We start from the raw sequence: 23,267 nt of genomic DNA, 5'->3' as shown, positions 1-23,267 counted from the left end.
TAAAACATTGGTAAAAATATAAAAATGAGTTAAGACATGGCAGAAAATGGGAAATATAGACAAAAAAATGGAAAAAAAAAACAAGACAAATAATAGATAAAACATGGATAAAACATTGAAAATATGTAGACAAAACATGGTTAAATATTGGCTAAAAATAAAAATTTGGACAAAACATGAGCAGAAAATGGGCAAGAAACCGACGAGGTGCCTGAAGACGGTATAAAAATGTCATATTTCCGACCCTATTATATTGTTTTTAAAAGAGGTACATGTTTTTATAAGACAACTTTATTACCTAATGTCCAAACATTGTGATCGTGTTTTAAACAATTAACAACGTTTTACGGTAGTCGTGGGCATATGGTTTTATAATTCTTAAAATGTTTTTGTTAACTACCAAATTGGACAAGAAAATAAAATGAAAAAGGTGTCCCATCTTTCCCCACACTACTATAAAACAGAATTTGGATAAGTAACACAATATAGTTGCAATTTAATTTGCAGATGACTTGGGTTTGACCACGATTCATAACATGAATCGTCATCCCCGCATCGGCGCGTCCGTTCAATCTTTCTTTAACAATACATGTATAATGACGTCACGAAAGAATCTCACGAACGAACTGAAATTGGTTGAAATGAAAATGACGAAACAATGAGTTATTTCCTTAATTATGACATTAAAACTCGAGTAAACATTACAGTACACACTGGGACTACATGTGTTTTATTATGCATGCCACTGCACATTAATTTTGCGTTGATTTATTTTTCTTAAATTTTAATTAATATAAAAGTCAATAAAACTAACATTTTAAGTAACATCGCGTTATCTACAATGTATTTTAACAGTTTTGTATTAGACACTGTTATATAAAGTGTTTTATTTTCAAAATTCTATAGTATTAACAGCTAAACATAAATATACTAAAATTAATGTCTTGTGATTATTTTATTTGATCTATACACAATACTACCAAACATTTTTTGCACGTGAGAGAACTTTATGTTTCACATGGGCGAAGTCTTTCAACGAGAACAATAAGGGCCTTGGAAGTAGGTCTTAAAAAGATGCTACCACTCGAAATTTGATACCAATATTGTTTACCACAACTACTGTTGTATTTTAAAACGCTCAATATCAAATAAGATTAATACAGGTTCAATCAGTTTATTCACATTGATAACGCTTATTCAGTTACTGTTTGTATTAAAATATCAATTTCGTGTCATAGTTTCATATGCCAGGCTATTAGTGTTGTACATTTAACAATTTACAACCACAATTTTAATATTAAACCAAAACACTACAACTATATACGTTTTAAGCTTTGTGCGCATTAATTGTTATATGACGATTCAATACACAAACGTTCGTATTTCGGTATGTGTCTTATTTGCATGTAACGAGTAACATAGTAGTCATGTCACTTTTGTTGCTCATGGAACTCGTCAAAGTGGCGGGCGTTAAAATTGTAGAATGTACTGGCTATATATGTTTGACCAACATGGATTTAGATCAGCTTTACTGGCCTGTAAAACGCGTAGTTGTACAATGGTAGTGGTCTTGTTAAAAACGCTGTATGTGGCTAAGTATATATTATAGGATGGGGTAAGATGGTAGGCTATATATTTTTATTCTCTTTTATCATTCAATTTGGTAATAAACAAAGAATATTTTTGAAGTTGTATAACCGTATTTCACGGCAGAGGTTATTTACGAATTTATGCAACCGAAATTTTACAACTATACAAGAGCGTTGTTTAAAACACGATAAGGAAATATCGAATATCAGATGTTAGATATAGAGGATGGGGCACCTTTTCGTTCTATTTTTTCGTCTCTTTTGGTAGTAAACAAAGAACATTTAAAGAATTATAAAACGGTATCCCCATAACTACTGTAGACCATTGTTAATTGTTTAAAACACGATCAGGATATTTGGATATTAAGTGCTAAAGGTGTCCCATCTTCCCCCACAGTAGCCTACTATATATCCACCCCGATCCTACCGCTACATCCTATAGGATAAAATTATTTATGCGAGTCGCGAGAACACGGTTTTATAGTTCTTTGAATTTACTTAAGTAAAATAAATGAAACAATCTGCTACTTTTGAAAGGAATTATAATATAGTAGGGTGGGGGAAGATGGGACACCTTTTAATTTTTTTTCCGTCTCATTTGGTAGTAAACAAAAAAACTTGCAAAGAATTATAAAACCATATCCTCAGGACTCCCAAAGACCGTGGTTAATTGTTTTAACCACGATCAAGATATTTTGCTATTATGTGTCAAAGGTGTCCCATCTTCCCCCACCCTACTATATTATTTAACTCTCCCGTTTATCATCCAGTAGAATTTAGACGTAGAAATCGTGTGGTAAAATCGAATGACAATGTCTTCTGCCTGCTTGGTTGTTGTGCTCTGTTTAATTGGCTTTCACTGCTCGGGTAAGTGACAAACTTGTATTACGTGTTGTATATAGTACACTCATTATAAAACGTCAAAGGGAGATACCCTTCATGGAAGCAATATTTAAGGGGGGAATCCCCGACAACGAATACGATAATTGAATATAAACATAAAACGGTGAAACGGGTGTGGAATGTCTGTAAAATAGGTGGGTTATTCATAAACTGGTGTGAAGTGTCACTAAAATAGATAGGTTATTCATAAACTGATGTAAAGTGTCTGTAAAATAGGGGGGTTAATCATAAACTGGTGTGAAGTGTCTGTAAAATAGGGGGGTTAATCATAAACTGGTGTGAAGTGTCTGTAAAATAGGGGGGTTAATCATAAACTGGTGTGAAGTGTCTGTAAAATAGATGGGTTAATTCATAAACTGGTGTGAAGTGTCTGTAAAATAGGGGGGTTAATCATAAACTGGTGTGAAGTGTCTGTAAAATAGGGGGGTTAATCATAAACTGGTGTGAAGTGTCTGTAAAATAGGGGGGTTATTCATAAACTGGTGTGAAGTGTCTGTAAAATAGGGGGTTAATCATAAACTGGTGTGTAGTGTCTGTAAAATAGGGGGGTTAATCATAAACTGGTGTGAAGTGTCTGTAAAATAGGGGGGTTATTCATAAACTGGTGTGAAGTGTCTGTAAAATAGGGGGTTATTTATAAACTGGTGTGGAGTGTCTGTAAAATAGATGGGTTAATTCATAAACTGGTGTGAAGTGTCTGTAAAATAGGGGGGTTAATCATAAACTGGTGTGAAGTGTCTGTAAAATAGGGGGTTATTTATAAACTGGTGTGGAGTGTCTGTAAAATAGATGGGTTAATTCATAAACTGGTGTGAAGTGTCTGTAAAATAGGGGGGTTAATCATAAACTGGTGTGAAGTGTCTGTAAAAAAGGGGGTTATTTATAAACTGGTGTGGAGTGTCTGTAAAATAGATGGGTTAATTCATAAACTGGTGTGAAGTGTCTGTAAAATAGGGGGTTAATCGTAAACAGGTGTGAAGTGTCTGTAAAATAGGGGGTTATTCATAAACTGGTGTGAAGTGTCTGTAAAATAAGGGGGTTAATCCTAAACTGGTGTTAAGTGTCTCTAAAATAGGGAGTTATTCGTAAACTGGTGTGGAGTGTCTCTAAAATGGGGGTTTATTCATAAACTGGTGTGAAGTGTCTGTAAAATAGGGGGGTTAATCATAAACTGGTGTGAAGTGTCTGTAAAATAGGGGGTTATTTATAAACTGGTGTGAAGTGTCTGTAAACAAGGGGGGTTATTCATAAACTGGTGTGAAGTGTCTGTAAAATAGGGGGTTATTCATAAACTGGTGTGAAGTGTCTGTAAAATAGGGGGTTATTTATAAACTGGTGTGAAGTGTCTGTAAAATAGGGGGGTTATTCATAAACTGGTGTGAAGTGTCTGTAAAATAGGGGGTTGTTCATAAACTGGTGTGAAGTGTCTGTAAAATAGGGGGTTATTCATAAACTGGTGTGAAGTGTCTGTAAAATAGGGGGGTTAATCATAAACTGGTGTGAAGTGTCTGTAAAATAGGGGGTTATTCATAAACTGGTGTGAAGTGTCTGTAAAATAGGGGGTTAATCATAAACTGGTGTGTAGTGTCTGTAAAATAGGGGGGTTATTCATAAACTGGTGTGAAGTGTCTGTAAAATAGGGGGGTTATTCATAAACTGGTGTGAAGTGTCTGTAAAATAGGGGGTTATTCATAAACTGGTGTGTAGTGTCTGTAAAATAGGGGGGTTATTCATAAACTGGTGTGAAGTGTCTGTAAAATAGGGGGTTATTCATAAACTAGTGTGAAGTGTCTGTAAAATAGGGGGTTATTCATAAACTGGTGTGAAGTGTCTGTAAAATAGGGGGTTATTCATAAACTGGTGTGAAGTGTCTGTAAAATAGGGGGTTAATCATAAATGGGTGTTAAGTGTCTCTAAAATAGGGTGGTTAATCATAAACTGGTGTGAAGTGTCTGTAAAATAGGGGGCTATTCATAAACTGGTGTGAAGTGTCTGTAAAATAGGGGGTTATTCATAAACTGGTGTGAAGTGTCTGTAAAATAGGGGGCTATTCATAAACTGGTGTGAAGTGTCTGTAAAATAGGGGGTTATTCATAAACTGGTGTGAAGTGTCTGTAAAATAGGGGGGTTAATCATAAACTGGTGTGTAGTGTCTGTAAAATAGGGGGTTATTCATAAACTGGTGTGAAGTGTCTGTAAAATAGGGGGGTTAATCATAAACTGGTGTGAAGTGTCTGTAAAATAGGGGGGTTAATCATAAACTGGTGTGAAGTGTCTCTAAAATAGGGGGGTTAATCATAAACTGGTGTGAAGTGTCTCTAAAATGGGGGGTTATTTATAAACTGGTGTGAAGTGTCTGTAAAATAGGGGGTTATTCATAAACTGGTGTGAAGTGTCTCTAAAATGGGGGGTTATTCATAAATGGGTGTTTTACCACATACGACTTTTACCATTGACCACATTTCGACACTATGTTACATCTTAAATGGAGAAATAATAAATTTCATCAACCAGTACCACGGTTAGTTTGTAGTATTGCTCTAATCTAGTGGTCACCAATGGGTTGTGCAAATTATGAGACATACATTAAAAAATACAGATCCTCAAAGTATTGAAGTGAAAGAAACAGAACACCCGTGTTATAACAACTGCTGTTTTCCCGTCACATAAGGATAAACAAGTTACAATCATTAGTTAAAATGCATAATTACAGGTTGAAATGACATTGTCGCACTTAACCTTTTTCCAGGGTCGTTGAGTTATGATCCGGACCAACTTTATCCAGACATTGCTGTTGCCAACATCTCTGAATATTTTTCGAACAACAACGAAACTACCATTGATTATAACTATGGTATTGGTTTGTTATTGTAAAATATTACAAGTTACAAAACATTTCCTTTACATTATTAATATACTATTATAAATAGGACAATATAATTGTCTGTTCCACATAAATGATACAATACTTTGCCTCTAACCCAAAAGTTATAAATTCAAGGCTTGTTGTTGCTACCATTGTGGGCATATTCTTTGTGTGCTTGAGCAAAACATCTAATGGTAATTTCTCCAACCCGGTGGTCACCAATCAGTTGTCTAAATTGTCAGTCCTTCAAAAAATCACCAACAAAGTTACATATGTGGTAACTAGTCAGTGGGCACGAGGTGTATGAAACAGAACACCTGTGTTATAACATTATAACCACCAAAGAATAAGCAAATTACGTCCATGGCTGCACCACTGACCACTTCATATGATCCAAAAATTACTGTTTTCTGACACAGATGGGGAATGCGGGACAAACTTGACAGCAAGATCTTATGCCCAAGCGTTTTATTCCCCTGATTGGCCCCTTGGTTACAGCAAAGGTTTGAGGTGTGAATGGAGCATTAATGCAGAACCTGGAGAAAGAGTTGAATTAACCTTTGAATATTACAACATGGAACTGTGCTGTGACCATATTAACGTAAGTGTTTGATTTGTTTAGCGCTGACACAATGGTTACCATACCTGTAACCCAGAGGTTGTGAGTTCAAGGCTTATAGCTGCTACTTCAAGATCTTCTAGATCTGTTTTTTGCAAACTTTTTTTAATTTTTTTTTATACAAATGTATAGTAAAAATTAAAAACAACTTACGCCAAAACTTTTTATAAATGCTTTGGCAATGGACCTGTTTCATTACTTATGTTTCTAATTTGCATGTAACGAGTAAACAAATCAGTCATATACTTTAAAACTTTCACCCATGTCCAAGTTTTCATGTCACTTTCGGGCGTACAAGGGTGTTTGGGGTAATGAGCCAAATATTGCCTAAATCCTAGGTCCTCAAGTACCTCTCTCGTGAAAGCGGCAGACATTAGAATATTAGAATATCATTATTGACCCACATGTTACTGGGATATATATGTGGTGTATGCAGAATACAGTTACATGTAAATACACACCTTTTCCATTCCCTACAGATATATGACGGGGATAATATAGAACAAATCAGTGGTGAAGGGACACAATATACACTTGTTTCAAGATCAAGAAATCTACGTATTGTGCTCACTACTACAAACCAAGATCTCGTTTATTCTTACTTCTTCTTCAATTCCAACCAATCCCAAAACACTTTATTTAGATTCAATGCAACCTATAAATGTAAGTAACAATTGGTATTTTTAAACATAATAGATATTAAACTATGTTAGATCAGGAGTTCTGATACCTTTTCGATGCAATGCATTTAGAAAAATTTGTTTGTCTGCCAATATTTTTTCTTTAACAACTTTATTATTAAACCAAAAACATTCAATCAGCGTTTAATAAATAAAACTGTAAAATACCTTTTTTTTCTTCCATAATATCTGGACATACAGCATAATATTTTTTCATACAAAGTTATCTATAAAAATAAAGTTTTATATAGTAATGTGGAGAGGATGGGACACCTTTAGTACATAATTTATTATTTAAATATTCTGATCATGTTTTAAACAATTACCAATATTCTATGAAAGTGATTTTATATATGATTTTATATTTCTTTGACTGTTCTTTTTTTACTGCCAATCAGTCGAGAAAATAGTTTGAAAAGGTGTCTCATCTTTCCCCAACTTACTATATGTATATGTTATAACAAACATGTACATAATATTTTAGCTATCAATGCAACTTCACTGGACATAACAACAACACCAATAACAACAACAACAGCAACAATAGCAACAATAACGACAGTGGACGACAGTGAAGACCAAACAATCTACCCTGGTATTTATGTTTAAAATATGAATAAGTTTCCCAAGACGTGGGCTTATTAACGTCTAGAAAAGTATGTTTAGTCATGGGTATGACGTTTACTATTATCATTATTACCCAATTTATCATTATTAACAACTTTTTATTCAAACAAAAACATTAAAATTACTCGTCATATTTTCCTTATATCAAATATTTATAAATGTAAACTTGAAAAACAAAAAGTGGTCAATATTGTTAATCTTAAATTACCAGACTGTGGGTGGCATTTTGCAACAAGACAACCACAAACAATGGACTTCTATTATAATTCCTGTGAATGGCAAATACTATCAAGCGTGGGAACCCAAGTTCAGTTGCAATTACACAACTACAACATGTCGTTGTGCTGCAGTGTTCTGCAAGTAAGTCTATTAATAATTTTTTTTAGAATTCAAGTTTAAGCTACAATATAAGCTATATTGTATAGTTCAGTCAATGTCCACAGTTATTTGAATGTTGAAAGGTTGTCTGCAAACAGGATACCCATAGGCGCCTAACATGGGTATGCACGGTATACATGTAAACCCTGAAAAAATCAGGGTACCAATGAATACTGAGTATAAATGCATAATCGATTTAATGTCTTAAATGCATGTCTTAAAATAAAGTAATATATCAGACTATTTTCCAATTGAAAGCCAATAATGTGACATCTAACAAATAACTTCAATAAAGTTCCGCATAAACAAAAATGTTTATATTTTGACCGGCATAAATTTTATCAGTACTCTGACTTTTTAAAACCCGATCAGAATACCTAAATTATAACCTTTTTTATTTTTTATTTATGTATGGCTGACAATTTGGACAACCTATCAGTGACCAGTAGGTTGGAGCAATTCATTTATTCATGTTCTGATAGGTTTATGAAGGCACCAATTTACTGGGTGAAGTTCGAGGACAGGGAAGAGGGGTGACCTTTACTTCAACAGGCACAAACTTAACTGTGAAGTTCAAATATTATCCAGATTTTTTTATTATTGCCACATACAAAGGTATTGTGCCTTAACATGAATCAATTTAACTATTTAACAATGTCAGTCAAAAAGAGATAGATTTTTAAAACTAATGTAAAAAAAGACAACTTTTAGTTTTAATGTGTAAAAAAAACAGAAAGATTTACAGTAATAATGTAAAAAAAGAGATAGATTTTTAGAACCAATGTAAAAATTTAAAAAATGAATTAATTTTTAGCACTAATGTGAAAAACTGTAATATCTTGTTCAGAAATTGATTGCTCCTGTTCAAGTGATCAAACACCCGCACCAATGACAACAACAGACTTAAATGAAGCATGGAACTACAATGAAGAAACAACAACACCAGAACCAGTGATAACAACAGACCATCAAGGTTGCAAATTTATTAACAAATGTTTGAGACAATATTACTACATGATTACGGCATATTTTAATGAACACAGTTTCTCAAGCTTTCTTAGACCACGTGTCATCTTGAAATGCAATAGAATTTTACAACCAATTTTTGTGTTAATAATAATTACAAATGTCACATCCTCTTAGCATTAGTTACATTACGACTTAAACAGGCTTTACCATAATTTTAGCAAATTCTTTCGCATAGCAAAATATTAGGGATGTGCCGAGCCGAGCCCGAACTCAAAAGCTCGTGCCCGAGCGTCTCCTTTTTTGACGCTCGGCGCTCGGCTGAAAACTGGGCCGAGCGCCGAGCCTTATGCTATAATGTTGCACGCGAGAGCGTAAAATATTAAAAATGAAAAAAGTGAAGCTACTAAGAGATAACGAGACTAGTCAGCGTAGCTTTCTCTTTAATTATTTTTCGTTCGTTGTGAATTTGCTCTCTCGCAAGTAACGAATCGCAACGTCAGCGAATTTGCCCGTATCGAATTACAGCAGGTGTCGAATTACACGAGCGCCCAATGTTTTCGTATCAGATTTTAAATAAAAAGCCAAAAACTCTTAAACTTTTTTATAATGAAATAATATAAATTGCTGCAACCACGGTTTTGCAACCACAGGGTTTTGCAACCCCTAAGCCACCTTTACCGCAGACACGCACGCAGCCAGAAAGTGCTAAGACGCACACACACGCGTTGCATTCAATATAACATTCCTTCGCTTGGAATTAGAACAATTTTTCATTGAATTGTTACGTCACGTGTCCTATCGCAACGTAACTATTAATTATGACGTTTCATAATATAACAATCGGGAGGAATGTGCCCACTGCCCAAGTTGGCAGCCCAATCAACCACGAGATTAAAACATCGTGTATCAGCGTCACATTTTTACACTCTGCGCCGGCGTATGAAATAAAGGAAGACGCATGCGGTAGCATACATTCCACACGTAACAAACGAAGCAATCGTTGTGAATTTATTCTCGTGAAAAATGACGTAATGAAACTCTGGTTCTCGTGCGGTGCCATCAAACGATGTTTTTTGGCTTCTGTCCAAGCTCGACCGGGACGATACTTTGTAATATCATATTACAATTTATGTTGGTTCCAATTTACTGATAGCGTCGCTCCTCGCTCTTATATTTGCACCAATTAAAATTCACATAATCGCGATTTACCTGCATTAAACTAATCATCAGAAACAAAAATTATACACCAACTACAGATCGTATGGAAGCGAATAAAACACGATTGTTTTCCAACAATCTTGTTTGTGATGTAACGATCGTAAAGGTTTATTCTGACGTAAATAATCGTTACATTATCCAAGATGAACATGCGTAGAAACTTGCTAGTTGTGCCACTGGCTGTAACAGTTATAAATAATTTTTTAATTAAATATTTTTTGTATGAATTTTACATTTTGCAACAGTAGAAATTATGAAAAGCGAGACGCGTCTTTAACCGCAAACCACGTGTTCTGTATTATTTTGATTAGCGGCGCTTTTCGGCTGAATAGGAACGCATTCTCGTACGCCTTTCTCCTTGATGACGTCATAGGTGCTCGGGCTCGGGCTCGTGCCGAGCTTTTCGTTGAAGCTCGGCGCTCGGCGAACCCGAGCTTTTTCAACTTCAGCACATCCCTACAAAATATCAAAGTAAATTTAGAGGCCCAACATTAGGGGTAAAATTATTCAAAGTAAAACAGTTACACCTATTACACCTGTTACCTTTATGTCTTTATATATAATATATATTATATAACTTTAATAATGGTTACCCTTATGCTCTTTTATTCTATAATTTTATTATTATTTCTTTTTTTCTCACAACACAACTTTCTCACAACAAGGACCTGCAAGAGAACCGCGACCATTAATACCTATTTTTACAAATGGTAAGAGACATATAAACATATAGGTTGCCTTTAGTCAAAGACACCTTTATTTAATTGGTACATTATCACCAGTTTACCAAGACTTATATACTTTATACAAAGTAACCTTAAGCTGTCTCAAGGAACATACATGTACATTTAATAAAATGTGGCAGCCAAATTTTATTTTTACTTAAAAACATTTCCTCTGACAAAAAGCACATTATTATTTTCCCTAGTTTTAGTCTGGCAGATCCTGTTTAAATGTAGTTTAATTCTGAAACCCAATAGTATGTTACTTGGTATTATTATAAGATTTACACTACCTGTTAAATTGAACATAAAACCTGGCCCTGTTACAGTTAACAAAAAACATTAAATCTGTCTATACACAGTCCCTGTATATGCATCCATTTCCCAAGCTTTCCTCAGGAAATAAAAATAACAATGAACATCAATATATATATTTTTTATACAGGGAAATGTGGCTTCCATGTCCAAGCAAACAAGTCACGCCAGCAAATTAATTCACCCGGTTATGAATCCAACAGTTATTCCAACAACCTTGACTGTGAATGGATAATAACAACCAACCCCAAAAAACCTGTCCGACTTGTAATTGAGGATTTCTCAACAGAGTCTTGCTGTGATTATTTACAGGCAAATATTTTAACATAGGACCTTCTGGAAATCAGGGTACAAAAGATGAATAAACTACCATGTTTTGAGCAACACTAATGTATTACAAACTATATATTCTAATGCATTTATTTTTACCAGATCCTAGATGGAAATACAGTAACAGATACTTTGCGAGGACTTTACCCCCATAGATCAGTATACACTTCTACAGATGGGATCTTAAAGCTTCGCTTTTATTCTGATGGATCTGTAGTTAGACAAGGTTTTATGGGAGTATTTTATGGTAAGAAGTTAAGAAAAAAAAAAATATAAATATTTGGCACAGGTGGTGAACAAACCAAAGCTTTAGGAAAAGGTGCAATCAAGTAATCGCTACTTTTGTATTTAATAATTGTAAATTTAGTGTTTTTGTTTTTTATTGAAAGTCCAAAATTTGATGCTGGTGTTTCAGCTTAATACATCCAGCGTGAGAAGCGGGCAGCTGATTTTATGGTAACTTAAAATTAAAGTGTGTAAAAATATTTTAAATGTATGTAAATAGTTGTTGTACTTGTATCTCAAATTCTTAATGATAATAGTAATTAAAGTAGCGATATTCGTAATGACTTATTTAATGTTTAGAGGTCCAGACTCCTTCACCAAATGATGACAGAGAAACTACTCAATACATAAATGGTAATTTAAGTTGGTTTTAAAAGCTTGGTAGAGCTAAGTTGAAAAACATTTTAAATACAGAATCTAATGTTCTTCCTGTGTTAAAACACTTTAGCGATATTTGTAAGTTTTTGCCTATGTCAATGCATTTTATTCAATTGGTTTACATTTGAGTTGGTCGCCTAGTCGCTTACTACATTGATTCCCAAAGCCATTTGGCTTCAATTTTTAAATTTTAAAATATATTTTAAAAAATTAGGTCACCAAAGTTTCGTTATTAATTTATGGGGCAAATATATAATTTTTTTGTTGAACTACCTACATTTTAGCTACTTGTGGGTTTAATGCAACAGCCACCGCCACCCCACAAACACTAAATTCTCCTGGGTATCCTGAAAAGTACGAGAACAACATGTATTGTACATGGAGGCTTACAGCACAAGAAGGAAAGCAAGTTAAACTAACAGTGGGAAGATTCATTACAGAACGTGTTGATGTTCTTTCAGTAAGCAATTAAAAATTACACAAAACACAAAAGGGTTACACAGCCAATTTGAAATCTTCAATTTTCAAAGAAAAACATCACCTTGTATTATTGAACAGACAACTTAAAAATAAAAAACTTACAAGTCTTCAAAATTTAGACAATATTTTTTCACAACAGTCTATATCTAACTTTTCTTTCAATTAGATTGTTTAACTTGAAAAAAAAATAAACACAAATGGCTTGCTTGTTGGCTAGGCGTAGCAACCATGCTTATTTTTAACCATAAATATAAATTATGTTTTTAACTGTAAGCCTGCTTTTACAACTTTTGTTGTATCGTAATATCCTGTCTTTTCATTTTAAATATTTCTAAATTTACGCTACCGTAATTAAAGAGAAATATAAAGTTTTTAATAATATATTTTTTAGATTTATGATGGAAATACTTTAATCCAAACACTAAGTGGAACTCACCTTCAATGGCTTCAGCATTTTTATTCAACAACTAGGGAACTGATTGTTGTTTTCAGATCTAATCCTTATCTTACTTTCACTGGATTTAGTGCATCTTTTATAGGTAATTTAAACAATAGTACATAGTCTAATTCGGCAAAACGTTGAGCAAGAAACTTAAACATACAACACTGATTGCTGGGTATTTTAATTCCGTAATGAACAGAATCTGATCATGAACTTCGGCAAATCTTATTTTGCCAGAAACAGTAATGTTTATCTATTAATTTTAATACGTTTTATTGCTTTTACAGAAATTGATGAATAAGGTTTCACTACACAAAACTGACAGAGGATTATTTTTCTTATTTTATCATGTACAAAGCATATAATAAATTACTGCATCATAAAAATACGTTGCAAACGATTCGCTACGTCTAAAATAGCTACTACTTCGCACTCGTGCAGGCTTGCTATGTTTGAATTTGCGGGGGAAAGTAATGGTGGCGACAAAGAGCTAAATCTACGAAATTAATTGGGGATTATAATTACAGGTATTTAAAGTGAATTAATACACAGAATAATCAGCAGTTTGGCGAGTATCCAAGCTTGTCCATTTCCCTGGACAGTTGGCACATTGCACAAGGTAGGCACAAGCAGTTCATGACGTAATGATCGTCGCATATGCTTCCCTATAAGCAAAAGTAAACAAAGTGCTAAAACGTCTTGGCGAAAGACACACAAACCACAATGGTTGCACCATGTCATGTTTATTGTGGCGGCTAGGTTCGGTTTTAACGCCCCGAAAATAACTTTATTTATTTTACCCTATATATTACAGTATACCCTAAATAACTTTATCGTGGCAGTAAATAACCTATGGATGAATGAATGCTACTTATTTATTCTCGCGTGACAGGGCAGCGACAGTTATAACACGGTTGTTCTGATTCAGACAACTCATCTCCTCTTACTAGTCACCGCGTGTGCAACTTGGTCGACATTTTTTTTGGAGAGATTTTATGCATAGTCTGTAGCAAACCTGTATTCCGTGCGAAGCTCTAAACTTTGCCCGCATCGCTAAATGCCCGCCAGGCACACACCCATAACTGTAGCCGGAGCATCCAACACAACAGTTCTCCCCCATACGAGTAGAAATGCTAGCGTAATAGAAGCTTCCGAAGCAAAATGCACACATGCCTGGAAAGTATAATGAAAATGGATGGCTCACGCCGTGTAACATGAAGTAAATGAAACTTATAGTAGGGTGGGAATGTTGGGACACATTTTAACTCTATTTTCTCGTCCAATGTGGTAGTAAACAATGAACTTTTAAAGAATTATATGCTCAAGACTTCCATAGACCGTTGTTAACTGTTTAAAACACGATCAGGATATTCGGATATTATGCGCCGAAGGTATCCCATCTTCCCCCATCCTACTATATGAACCTTTAGCATAAAATATCCAATGATTTGATGGTTTTTTAAACAATTACCATTAACGGTCTATGGGAATCGTGAGAATTTGGTTTGACAATTCTTTGAATGTTCCTTGTTTACTTCTACCATATAAGGCGGGAAAATAGAATGAAAAGTCCCGCCTTCCCTCGTGCTACTATAAAGAGCCATTGTGTAAAATGACTTATAGTTCGGGAATAACTAAACACATATATATTATGTTATAATATAATACTTACAGCTTTTCATATCACTACAACAGTCACATAGTCCACTACTCCAACCCCGCATAGGCGCGCCAATCACTTGGCTTGTTACAGCAGTGGTCATCACCACAGGGCCAGGCTGCTGTATGATGATTGGGTTCTGCAAGGCTGCAGGCTGGTAACTCACGTTCGGCTGCTGAGAACTTGGTGGATAGTAGTTTTCTTTCTATAAAGTTATCTTTACCCACTTTGAATGTGATTTTACACTATATGGGTGAGGTAAACCACGAAGAGGCATAGAATTGACGATTTAAATCAGCGAGCCTAGGATTTAAGCCAGGATTGGCCCATCACCCCAAAATATACAATACCGAAAATCAAATTATTAATTAGACTAACAAATATAAGGCAATTAGAAATGGCAGTCGTTAAAATCTGTTATAGATAAATCACTATACCGTATATTCCAACAGACGCTAAAATAGCGTTGATTGTTTAATACAGGACTATTAAATTTGGGATATTTCAGTTAACATATCCCATCTTACCCCACCGTACTATATACAGCATTAGGTACACTGTATACTTACACTCATGCTTGCTGTTTTATCTTGGTAATATAGATCGCCAATATACGTTTAAACACTAAGCTACAGCAGGTGTTTATAACGTCAAGATAATTTCTAAGATTGGATTTGTTATTTGCGAACAAGTGAATATGCTACAACGTGTAAGTCAGGCAACGAATTAGTTATAGTAGGGTGGGGGAAGATGGGACGCCTGTTCAATTTTCTCGTCTAATTTGATAGTAAACAAAGAACTTCCAAGAAATTATATAACCGCATCCTCACGACTCCCATAGACCGTTGTTAATTGTTTAAAACACGATCAGGATATTTTGATATTATGTGCTAAAGGTGTCCCATCTTTCCCCACCGTACTATATAATAAAACTATATTCTTAATGTATTAAAAACTTTAGTTTGTCTCTTCGATTACAGCAAAAAATAGGTTAAACGAGAAGTGAGGATATAACGACAACACATCAGTTGTTAAAACAACTTTTTGAATAAAACACATCGCATTTAATTTGAAGAAAAAAAAACGCGCAGTCAAACAACGAACCTATTACGTTTAATTATTTTAAGTTAAACTAACGAAAATAAAAGTAGTCAAAAAGACGCGACCCATTCAAAAGCTATGCAGTATAACTACATTATACAGAAGTCACTTCAGTATGCAATAACTATACGTCCAAACCCTCAGTCCCTAAACGAGACTAAAGTAGATTGGCTCGAAGTAAATATTTTTCACTATGAGATTTTGCTAACACCTTCAAGTTATATTTAAGATCGGCTTGTTAACGGTAGTTGTGAATTTAAAATTGCACCCCTATGTTTGCACAATGTATATATATATTGGAAACGTAATATGTTTTTTACGGCGGCAGGCATACTGTAAAGCAAACACTTTATAAGACAGTTTTTGAAGCAGACGCCTGTAACACTTTATGGGCGTATTGTACAACATAATAGCATAAAGTGAGGAATTTTCCTATAAGCTATAACTAACGCCCCAAACGTGTAATAAAACACACCCTATATTCTTCATATTTCAATAGCGCTTTCACTTGGCTTCTAAAATTCAAATTAAACCATTCAAATAATTTGCAATACCGTAACCAGTCTAATTTAAAATATGCTTAAAATAGGCACATATTAAGGGCATATTTTATTTTTAACGGAGTGTTAATTAAATGTAATAAACCAAGGTGGGAACAATCTACGTTGTTGGAAAAAATAAGCGGCCAACGTGGTTTGTGTCGTCACAATAAGAATAATTGACGTAATTAACCTGTAATAAACCATGGTGGGAACAATCTACGTTGTTGGAAAAAATAAGCGGCCAACGTGGTTTGTGTCGTCACAATAAGAATAACTGACGTCATGAACCGAAAACAAAAATTGATTTTACGTTTCAAATAAATGAGTTTATTAAAATCTGCTCTGGTTAGTTTTATTTTACGTTGATGTTGTTATACTCGTTTGAAACCGAACAGGGCAAGACTTGGCATATCAAACTGCTGATATAATCCATTTGTAAGGTTACTAAAGCTGACAAGAGCCCCGTTCTGAACTTCTAGATTACTTTGGCCAATCGTGCAGGGGAATTCCCCACCTACGTCAGAGACAAAGTCTTAAAGGGCCTAAACACACCCCACGTCACTTTTATTTTTTATGGTAAATTCATAAAGCGACCGTTTTATTGATTCCAAAAATACTTTGCTTATTAAAATTGGTCCAGTATAGGCGGAGATATTCGTGCTCAAACAGTGATCTCTAGCGCTATCTTTTTTTTACTACGAGCTCCGTGATTGTGACGTAGGAACGTACTAGTCACGTGACTGATTCATTCGTAAAAGCGAAACCTGCGTTTTTTTTTGTGCTTTTCTGCGTTTTTTTTTGTTCTCTCGTTTTTCGCTGAAAACACTGCCTCTCGCCTTTCTGAATAAGAGCGACCACGCTTCAACAATTTTGTTACGTGTTTGTCACGTGGGTAGTACACTTCTCAATTTTTTTCGCCACGCAACTTTCAAATCAGTTTTTTGAATTTCACGGTGTTTGAGCTGGAATATCTTTGGTTATACAGAACCGATTAAAACAAGTAAGGTGTCGTTGGAATTAGAAAAACACACTCTATCGATTAAAGCGAAGTACATTTGGGGTGTGTTTGGGCCCTTTAAAAAAACTTATATAAAATGAAACACCTATAAATGAAACTTATTTATCCTGGCGTGTCTTATCCAAGGCCACTTAACCAATAGCCATAAACACGTAAACTCTGGATCAGAGGCATGCATACTAACTGCCGTGCCTCTGTTTAAACATAGGATAAACATGACTACATGGTACAGAGTTCAAAACCGGTCAAGCTAGGGAAGCTACCAGCATTTTTAACAAAATGCTTCACCCTGGGACTTCGCCCATACAGAATACAGTATTATTGTTGACTACAAAATATGAAACAGCATAAATTGCCATCTTACCAAGAAAAGTAAGCTTCAGATATCCATCGCTTATGAAACTTAAGCCAACAGTTTTGAATTGAGAATCTGGAACATCTGGATTGGTCATTTTTAAAGTTGATAATGAATGTGATGTCACTTCTGATGTCACATTCCATCTTTGCACATTGTCAATCTCATAAAGCCCGGTGTATTTGTGAACGTAACCTGGTGCTCCTGTCAACGCTACTGGGACTCTGTGGAAAAATATTCCAGCTTACGAGTTACCATGTATGTTACTTTGTGGGTGATTATTTCCATGTATGTTACTTTGTGGGTGATTATTTTTGGGAGATTTTTTATATATGGCTGAAAATTTAGACAACCCAATAAGAACCATAGGGTTAGAGCAATTTCCGTTAAGTGTCTTGCCCAAGAACACTAACGCCCTAACGCCAACATTGGTAGCAGCGACAAGGCTTGAACCCATTACCTCTGGGTTACAGACAGGCGCGCTAACCAGTTTGACACCGGACACAGAATGAGGATTTAAGCTCAACCGATAACTTAGGTGGACATTACCACACAAAGCTGTGTGAATGGTAACATGAGTAGGATGCGCAATAGTAAACCTATGTTAATACTAGGCCAATGTGTATAATTTTTCAAGCGATTTCTTTTTCCGTGGAGCGAGCAATTTAGAAAACCCTTTATTGACCAGATTGGAGCAATGTTCACTAAAAAAAAACATAAATACATTGCTTACTTTCGTAAGATGCCCCGAAATGCTGGTATAATCTTCTCCATTACTTTAGCTGCAACATTCTCAGGTCTAGAACCACTCATTAGAATATTGAAGGACAATTTCATATCAGGGACTATTGTAAGAGTGGAGGAATAACCATAAATGTCTCCGTCTTTTTGGGCAACCTGGAATTACAATGCATAGTATAGTAATGTTTATCCTGTTGTAAGTTAACATATGTAAGTCAAAGTGTGTTTTGGGGACGATACGTGAATGGAAATGGCTTCAACCCATAAATTTTCAGTCATATGTCAAAAAAAGCAAAAAAAAATTGACCCAAAATAATTGCCTACAATATTTTTGTAACTTGTAAACGGACACGAGGTGTATAAAACAGAACACTGTTGTTATAATGACTGTCGTTCTTCCTTTACATAAATATAAATAAGTCTTATTTATTCAGCAACGATTCTACTTACCAGATATGAATTATGTTCATTCATCTCCCATGGGGAACCAGTTTGCTCGGCAATGTACTCAAACCCACACGTTGCCACTGGCTTAAACATTTCATTCAATGTATCATTGCTTAGTATTGGGTTATATTGCATGCCCATTAAGTTCATTGCAAGATATGCCAGGTCCTCTAAAATAAGATAAGTTAATACATATGATTTACTAGAGATATAGTAGGATGGGGAAATATAGGGCAACTTTTTATTTTGTTTCTTTATCCCATTCCATAGTAAAAAAAAAAAAAACATTAAAACAATTTTTAAACCACATCCTCACAAGACCATTGGTATTTGTTTAAAACACATTCAGGATATTTGGATACTATGTGCTAAAGGTGTCCCATCTTCCCCTCACCCTAGCCTACTATATATTCCTGAAAGGAATAGTTATTATTCTGGTGTGTGATTTTTATATAAATATATTGTCTAACAGATAATTCACTATTCTACTGGCAAAAAATAAAGTTAAGTATATTAACACTTAGCATAATCGATCTCTGAGAAAAGTGTAAAAAAGTTCAAATTAATTCAAACGGCTAAAATATTTTTTTTAGAAAAACCAGGGTCAACAAAAACCTGCTATGGGTGAAAAATACTTAGGAATCTTGAATAAAGTATGTCTGTTAAACTCACTACGACACTGATGAATAGTTTGACATAAAATGAGAGTTCATCAAAGTAATGTAGAAATTTGATCATGTTTAATTTATCAACATTTCACCTGCACTTGAATAATAGTTGCCCGCTGGTCTAAACCAGTTCAAGTCAACTAATGGAGCGACCGATCCATCAGGCATGTAACCTGTGGCCATCTTCTTCTCTACTTGCTTGGTTATTACAAAACCTAGGATTTAATATAGCTGTTGTTGTTTTATATTAGGTGGTAATACTCACTGTTAAGTTTGTGAGTTAAAATAGCCATATTCTTATACACCAGACACACGTGGTGTATTCATACACTTCATACTCACTGTCGAGTTATGACATGGGTGTCTTCTTATACACCAGACACACATGGTGTATTCATACACTTCATACTCACTGTCGAGTTATGACATTGGTGTCTTCTTATACACCAGACACGCATGGTGTATTCATACACCGCATGCTCACTGTCGAGTTATGACATGGGTGTCTTCTTATACACCAGACACGCATGGTGTATTCATACACCGCATGCTCACTGTCGAGTTATGACATGGGTGTCTTCTTATACACCAGACACACATGGTGTATTCATACACCAGACACACATGGTGTATTCATACACCTCATGCTCACTGTCGAGTTATGACATGGGTGTCTTATTATACACCAGACACACATGGTGTATTCATGTGGTGTATGAACATGTGGTGTATTCATACACCACATGCTCACTGTTGAGTTACAACATGGGTGTCTTCTTATACACCAGACACACTTGGTGTATTCATACACCTCATGCTCACTGTCGAGTTATGACATGGGTGTCTTCTTATACACTGGACACACATGGTGTATTCATACACTTCATACTCACTGTTGAGTTATAACATGGGTGTCTTCTTATACTCCAGACACACATGGTGTATTCATACATCTCATGCTCACTGTCGAGTTACAACATGGGTGTCTTCTTATACACCAGACACACATGGTGTATTCATACATCTCATGCTCACTGTCGAGTTACAACATGGGTGTCTTCTTATACACCAGGCACACATGGTGTATTCATACACCTCATGCTCACTGTCGAGTTACAACATGGGTGTCTTCTTATACACCAGACACACATGGTGTATTCATACATCTCATGCTCACTGTCGAGTTACAACATTGGTGTCTTCTTATACACCAGGCACACATGGTGTATTCATACACCTCATGCTCACTGTCAGGTAATACCATGGGTGTCTTCTTATACTCCAAACACACATGGTGTATTCATAAACCTCATGCTCAAATTCAAGCTATAAAATGACCATTTACATATACACCTGTATTATTCATTCCAACTCTTTCCACCACATGTCTTTGACACCAACCCTCAAAGTTCTTATCAACCAAATACTTGTCAGAAAGAATATCCGCCAACAATGCGAATGCCATGTTACTGAAATTTACATAAACACAATAATCTTACAATATGTAGGGGTACTGGGCCAACCCTGGCCTCCATCCTAGGTCCCATTTACTATACTGTAATAAGGACCATAACCCAATAAAGCGGAAGAATGCCAATATATGCTTTTTTAACAGAATTATTTGTTTTTTTCTTTGCATCCTTACAAACTATAACATTGGTATTCACTTTTATTACTTTTAAACATATTGCATTGTTTTGGGAAAAAAGTTTTAAAATGACTGCTTTAAATTTGATCTTATACTTCAAAGCTGTAAGCAGAAGTTTCTGAAATCTAAAGTAAAAGCTATAAAATAAGGGAGTGAACAACAAACCTGTAATGGCATTTTGTTTTAGGCGGGAACACTAGTGATTGGTTGTTGAGATAATCAAGAGTTTCGTTCAAAGTTCCATTCCAATCAAAAAAATTCAACTTTGTGATGTCAAAAGGAAAGAAACTGTGACAACACAGAAGTCATTGTTAAGTCATTAATGTCCTAATTTGTGGAGGATGTTTTTACAATTTGAACAACAAATTACAGACCACTGGGTTGGAGCAATTGCCATTGCGACTTTTTAGATTTACAAAAACACATCCACAAGGATAAAGGAATTATTGTTGAGCCCACCGTATTACAGTACAAATCCAATTCCAAAATTTTAAAATCCTTATTAAAATTTAATCCAAGCTAAAACAAAGTACAGTCTTAACTTTTATTATTGAAAACAATAGACACATGTCAGCCGTATTTGTTCACAATGATATAAAACACAAACAAACCTTGGTAGTCCAGAGTATTGACTTGCCATGTCACGTAATGTAACTTTTTCCTCAGATTGCCGCAGGTATGGCCTTTTAATATTGAATCTTCCATTAATGGATCTAATGTCTGCGTTTAAATCTAACAACCCAGAATCTTTGAGCGAAAACAGTAGCAGAGTTGGGAAGAGTTTTGATACGCTTGCAATTCTGTAAATAGATGAATATAAATTGCTTTATCCTTGTGTGGCCAGAAAACAATGACAAGCCTTGAATCCTTTACCTCTGGGTTGGAGGCGGGCGTGCTAACTACTTTGCCAAATAACTGGTGTTAAATGAATTGTGTTTTTTATTTATATAGATGAAAAAAACAAAGTGCAAACAAATCAGCTTTTAAACACATACTCTAATACCAATGGTTCTAAAAATATAATTATGTTAAATGAATGAACATCTTCACTTATATAAATAAAAAAAATAAGGCTCATAAATACAGTAATTAAAATGCACAATCTTTAAATGCTGTAATTCCAAATCAGATAACGAAATATCTTTTAAAGCTTCAGTATATAAACAAGAGTCAATATATTAGGAACGTTTGCCTAACTGTGCCTCTAATAACTTTGTCTAAAAACCATTTGTTTATAAATGTTGGGGGCGCCCCACTAGGGGATTTTCAGTTGGTAACATATTCGGGACTTTCCCATTTCAAAGGTTTTTATATATTTAGATATCTGTGGTTCTAGTTTCTCTAAACTGTCTTTTGATACTTTGTATTTTTTATACCGTCAACCACGGTAATTTTCGATAGTTTTTTTTGTGAAATACAGACTACCACAAAACGTAATAGACCTCGTTTAAGGATAGGAAACGGACCATCATTTTTTGCCATATTTTGTGTTTGGTTGAGTGACAACTTTGACATTTTTCGTTTGAGCTGCCCGTATTGCATATATAGTAGGATGGGGGAAGATGGGACACTTTTGACTGTATTTACTCGTACCATTTAGTAGTAAACAAAAAACATTCAAAGAATTATTAAACCGTATCCTCACGACTCCCATGGACCGGTGTTAACTGTTTAAAACACGTTCAGGATATTTGATTATTTTGTGTTAAAGGTGTCCCATCTTCCCCCACCCTACTGTATAACAAATTAAAAAATCCCAAACCTGTATATTGTGTTTTCATTCGGTGGGACGTTTGTACTTTTATTTAATCTTCCGTAATTTCCCCTCCATATTATATGATCTCTATAAACCAGATTGGCAGAAATAGCAGGCCGTGTGACGTCATCAACCAAACTTTTTCTATGACGTCAGAATGATTTGCAAGAGAAGCGGTTCTATGACGTCAGAATGATTTGCAAAATCTGCAAATTACATAAAACCACGATTAGACTTTTACCCAATAAATGAAAACAGCGCAACGTACTAATTTCTTGCGGTTCCGGGTGGTAGGGACAGTCATTAGTCTCTTCTGTCGTTGTATTTTCGTCAATGCGGATTTTATTGAGCGTTACAACAGCTTCGCATGTGAGTAAAGCTGCTAAGTAAAACAAGACGCAATATTTCATATTGTACATTCGAAAACTAAAGCTTCTATAATGCACGAAAATTGAAGCGCTTGAAAAACTCGTGACACAAAACAGTAATAGTAAACAATACGCACTGTCTGTTAGTTAATAAACGACTTG

At 35.0% G+C, this 23,267-nt stretch overlaps 3 protein-coding genes and 1 long non-coding RNA gene across 6 annotated transcripts; 1 reads left to right on the top strand and 3 right to left on the bottom strand.

The window, feature by feature from the left end:
* The first annotated feature begins 2,356 nt into the window (after positions 1 to 2,356).
* On the top strand, positions 2,357 to 13,189 carry LOC149730598 (CUB and sushi domain-containing protein 3-like). Its single transcript, XM_089885626.1, has 15 exons — positions 2,357 to 2,456; positions 5,242 to 5,346; positions 5,778 to 5,959; positions 6,457 to 6,640; positions 7,142 to 7,252; positions 7,496 to 7,644; positions 8,145 to 8,277; positions 8,510 to 8,635; positions 10,515 to 10,559; positions 11,017 to 11,198; positions 11,319 to 11,463; positions 11,802 to 11,855; positions 12,164 to 12,339; positions 12,751 to 12,898; positions 13,089 to 13,189. The coding sequence occupies exons 1-15, from the start codon at positions 2,396 to 2,398 to the stop codon at positions 13,100 to 13,102; spliced, it is 1,815 nt and encodes a 604-aa protein (XP_089741752.1). The 5' UTR covers positions 2,357 to 2,395; the 3' UTR covers positions 13,103 to 13,189.
* LOC149730599 (uncharacterized) lies at positions 2,461 to 6,575 on the bottom strand. Its single transcript, XR_016385745.1, has 3 exons — positions 6,439 to 6,575; positions 6,004 to 6,062; positions 2,461 to 5,894 (listed from the first exon to the last, which is right to left on the bottom strand). It is a non-coding gene; the product is annotated as an uncharacterized LOC149730599 (long non-coding RNA).
* On the bottom strand, positions 9,614 to 15,163 carry LOC149730597 (cornifelin homolog B-like). Of its 3 annotated transcripts, XM_089885658.1 has the most exons (6): positions 15,031 to 15,163; positions 14,474 to 14,666; positions 13,817 to 13,974; positions 12,796 to 13,466; positions 12,157 to 12,226; positions 9,614 to 11,427 (listed from the first exon to the last, which is right to left on the bottom strand). In XM_089885658.1, exons 1-4 carry the CDS (start codon positions 15,034 to 15,036, stop codon positions 13,359 to 13,361), a joined length of 465 nt encoding a protein of 154 aa, XP_089741784.1. In that variant the 5' UTR covers positions 15,037 to 15,163; the 3' UTR covers positions 9,614 to 11,427; positions 12,157 to 12,226; positions 12,796 to 13,358. The 3 variants fall into 3 exon arrangements, with proteins under 3 accessions (XP_089741784.1, XP_089741783.1, XP_089741785.1); XM_089885657.1 differs by having other exon boundaries at positions 12,157 to 13,466; XM_089885659.1 differs by lacking the exon at positions 12,157 to 12,226.
* Positions 15,031 to 23,231, bottom strand: LOC149730596 (beta-lactamase-like protein 1). The gene is made up of 10 exons (XM_089885648.1): positions 23,006 to 23,231; positions 22,744 to 22,943; positions 21,593 to 21,781; positions 21,147 to 21,269; positions 20,687 to 20,802; positions 19,426 to 19,548; positions 18,669 to 18,835; positions 18,211 to 18,374; positions 17,487 to 17,701; positions 15,031 to 16,618 (listed from the first exon to the last, which is right to left on the bottom strand). The coding sequence occupies exons 3-10, from the start codon at positions 21,619 to 21,621 to the stop codon at positions 16,476 to 16,478; spliced, it is 1,080 nt and encodes a 359-aa protein (XP_089741774.1). The 5' UTR covers positions 21,622 to 21,781; positions 22,744 to 22,943; positions 23,006 to 23,231; the 3' UTR covers positions 15,031 to 16,475.
* Positions 23,232 to 23,267: the final 36 nt, after the last annotated feature.

This window comes from Ciona robusta, chromosome 9, assembly GCF_009617815.1.
Source record: "Ciona robusta chromosome 9, ASM961781v2".
Lineage (NCBI taxonomy): Eukaryota > Metazoa > Chordata > Ascidiacea > Phlebobranchia > Cionidae > Ciona > Ciona robusta.
The sequence above is the reverse complement of the archived record's forward strand: the minus strand, read 5'-3'. Positions and strand labels throughout refer to the sequence as shown.

What these genes read in the sequence shown, in the direction of transcription:
- LOC149730596 (XM_089885648.1), bottom strand. Translation starts at nt 21,621, where the DNA reads ATGGCAAGTCAATACTCTGGACTACCAAG. An exon ending in AAAACAAAATGCCATTACAG is followed by an intron (nt 20,803 to 21,146) that starts GTTTGTTGTTCA and finishes TGTAAATTTCAG; the next exon opens with TAACATGGCATTCGCATTGT. An exon ending in ATGAACATAATTCATATCTG is followed by an intron (nt 18,375 to 18,668) that starts GTAAGTAGAATC and finishes TTGTAATTCCAG; the next exon opens with GTTGCCCAAAAAGACGGAGA.
- LOC149730597 (XM_089885657.1), bottom strand. An exon ending in TTGTAGTGATATGAAAAGCT is followed by an intron (nt 13,975 to 14,473) that starts GTAAGTATTATA and finishes TATACTTTCCAG; the next exon opens with GCATGTGTGCATTTTGCTTC. An exon ending in GAGCTTCGCACGGAATACAG is followed by an intron (nt 13,467 to 13,816) that starts GTTTGCTACAGA and finishes TTTTGCTTATAG; the next exon opens with GGAAGCATATGCGACGATCA.
- LOC149730598 (XM_089885626.1), top strand. Translation starts at nt 2,396, where the DNA reads ATGACAATGTCTTCTGCCTGCTTGGTTGTTGTGCTCTGTTTAATTGGC. An exon ending in TACCATTGATTATAACTATG is followed by an intron (nt 5,347 to 5,777) that starts GTATTGGTTTGT and finishes TTTCTGACACAG; the next exon opens with ATGGGGAATGCGGGACAAAC. An exon ending in TATTATTGCCACATACAAAG is followed by an intron (nt 8,278 to 8,509) that starts GTATTGTGCCTT and finishes TATCTTGTTCAG; the next exon opens with AAATTGATTGCTCCTGTTCA.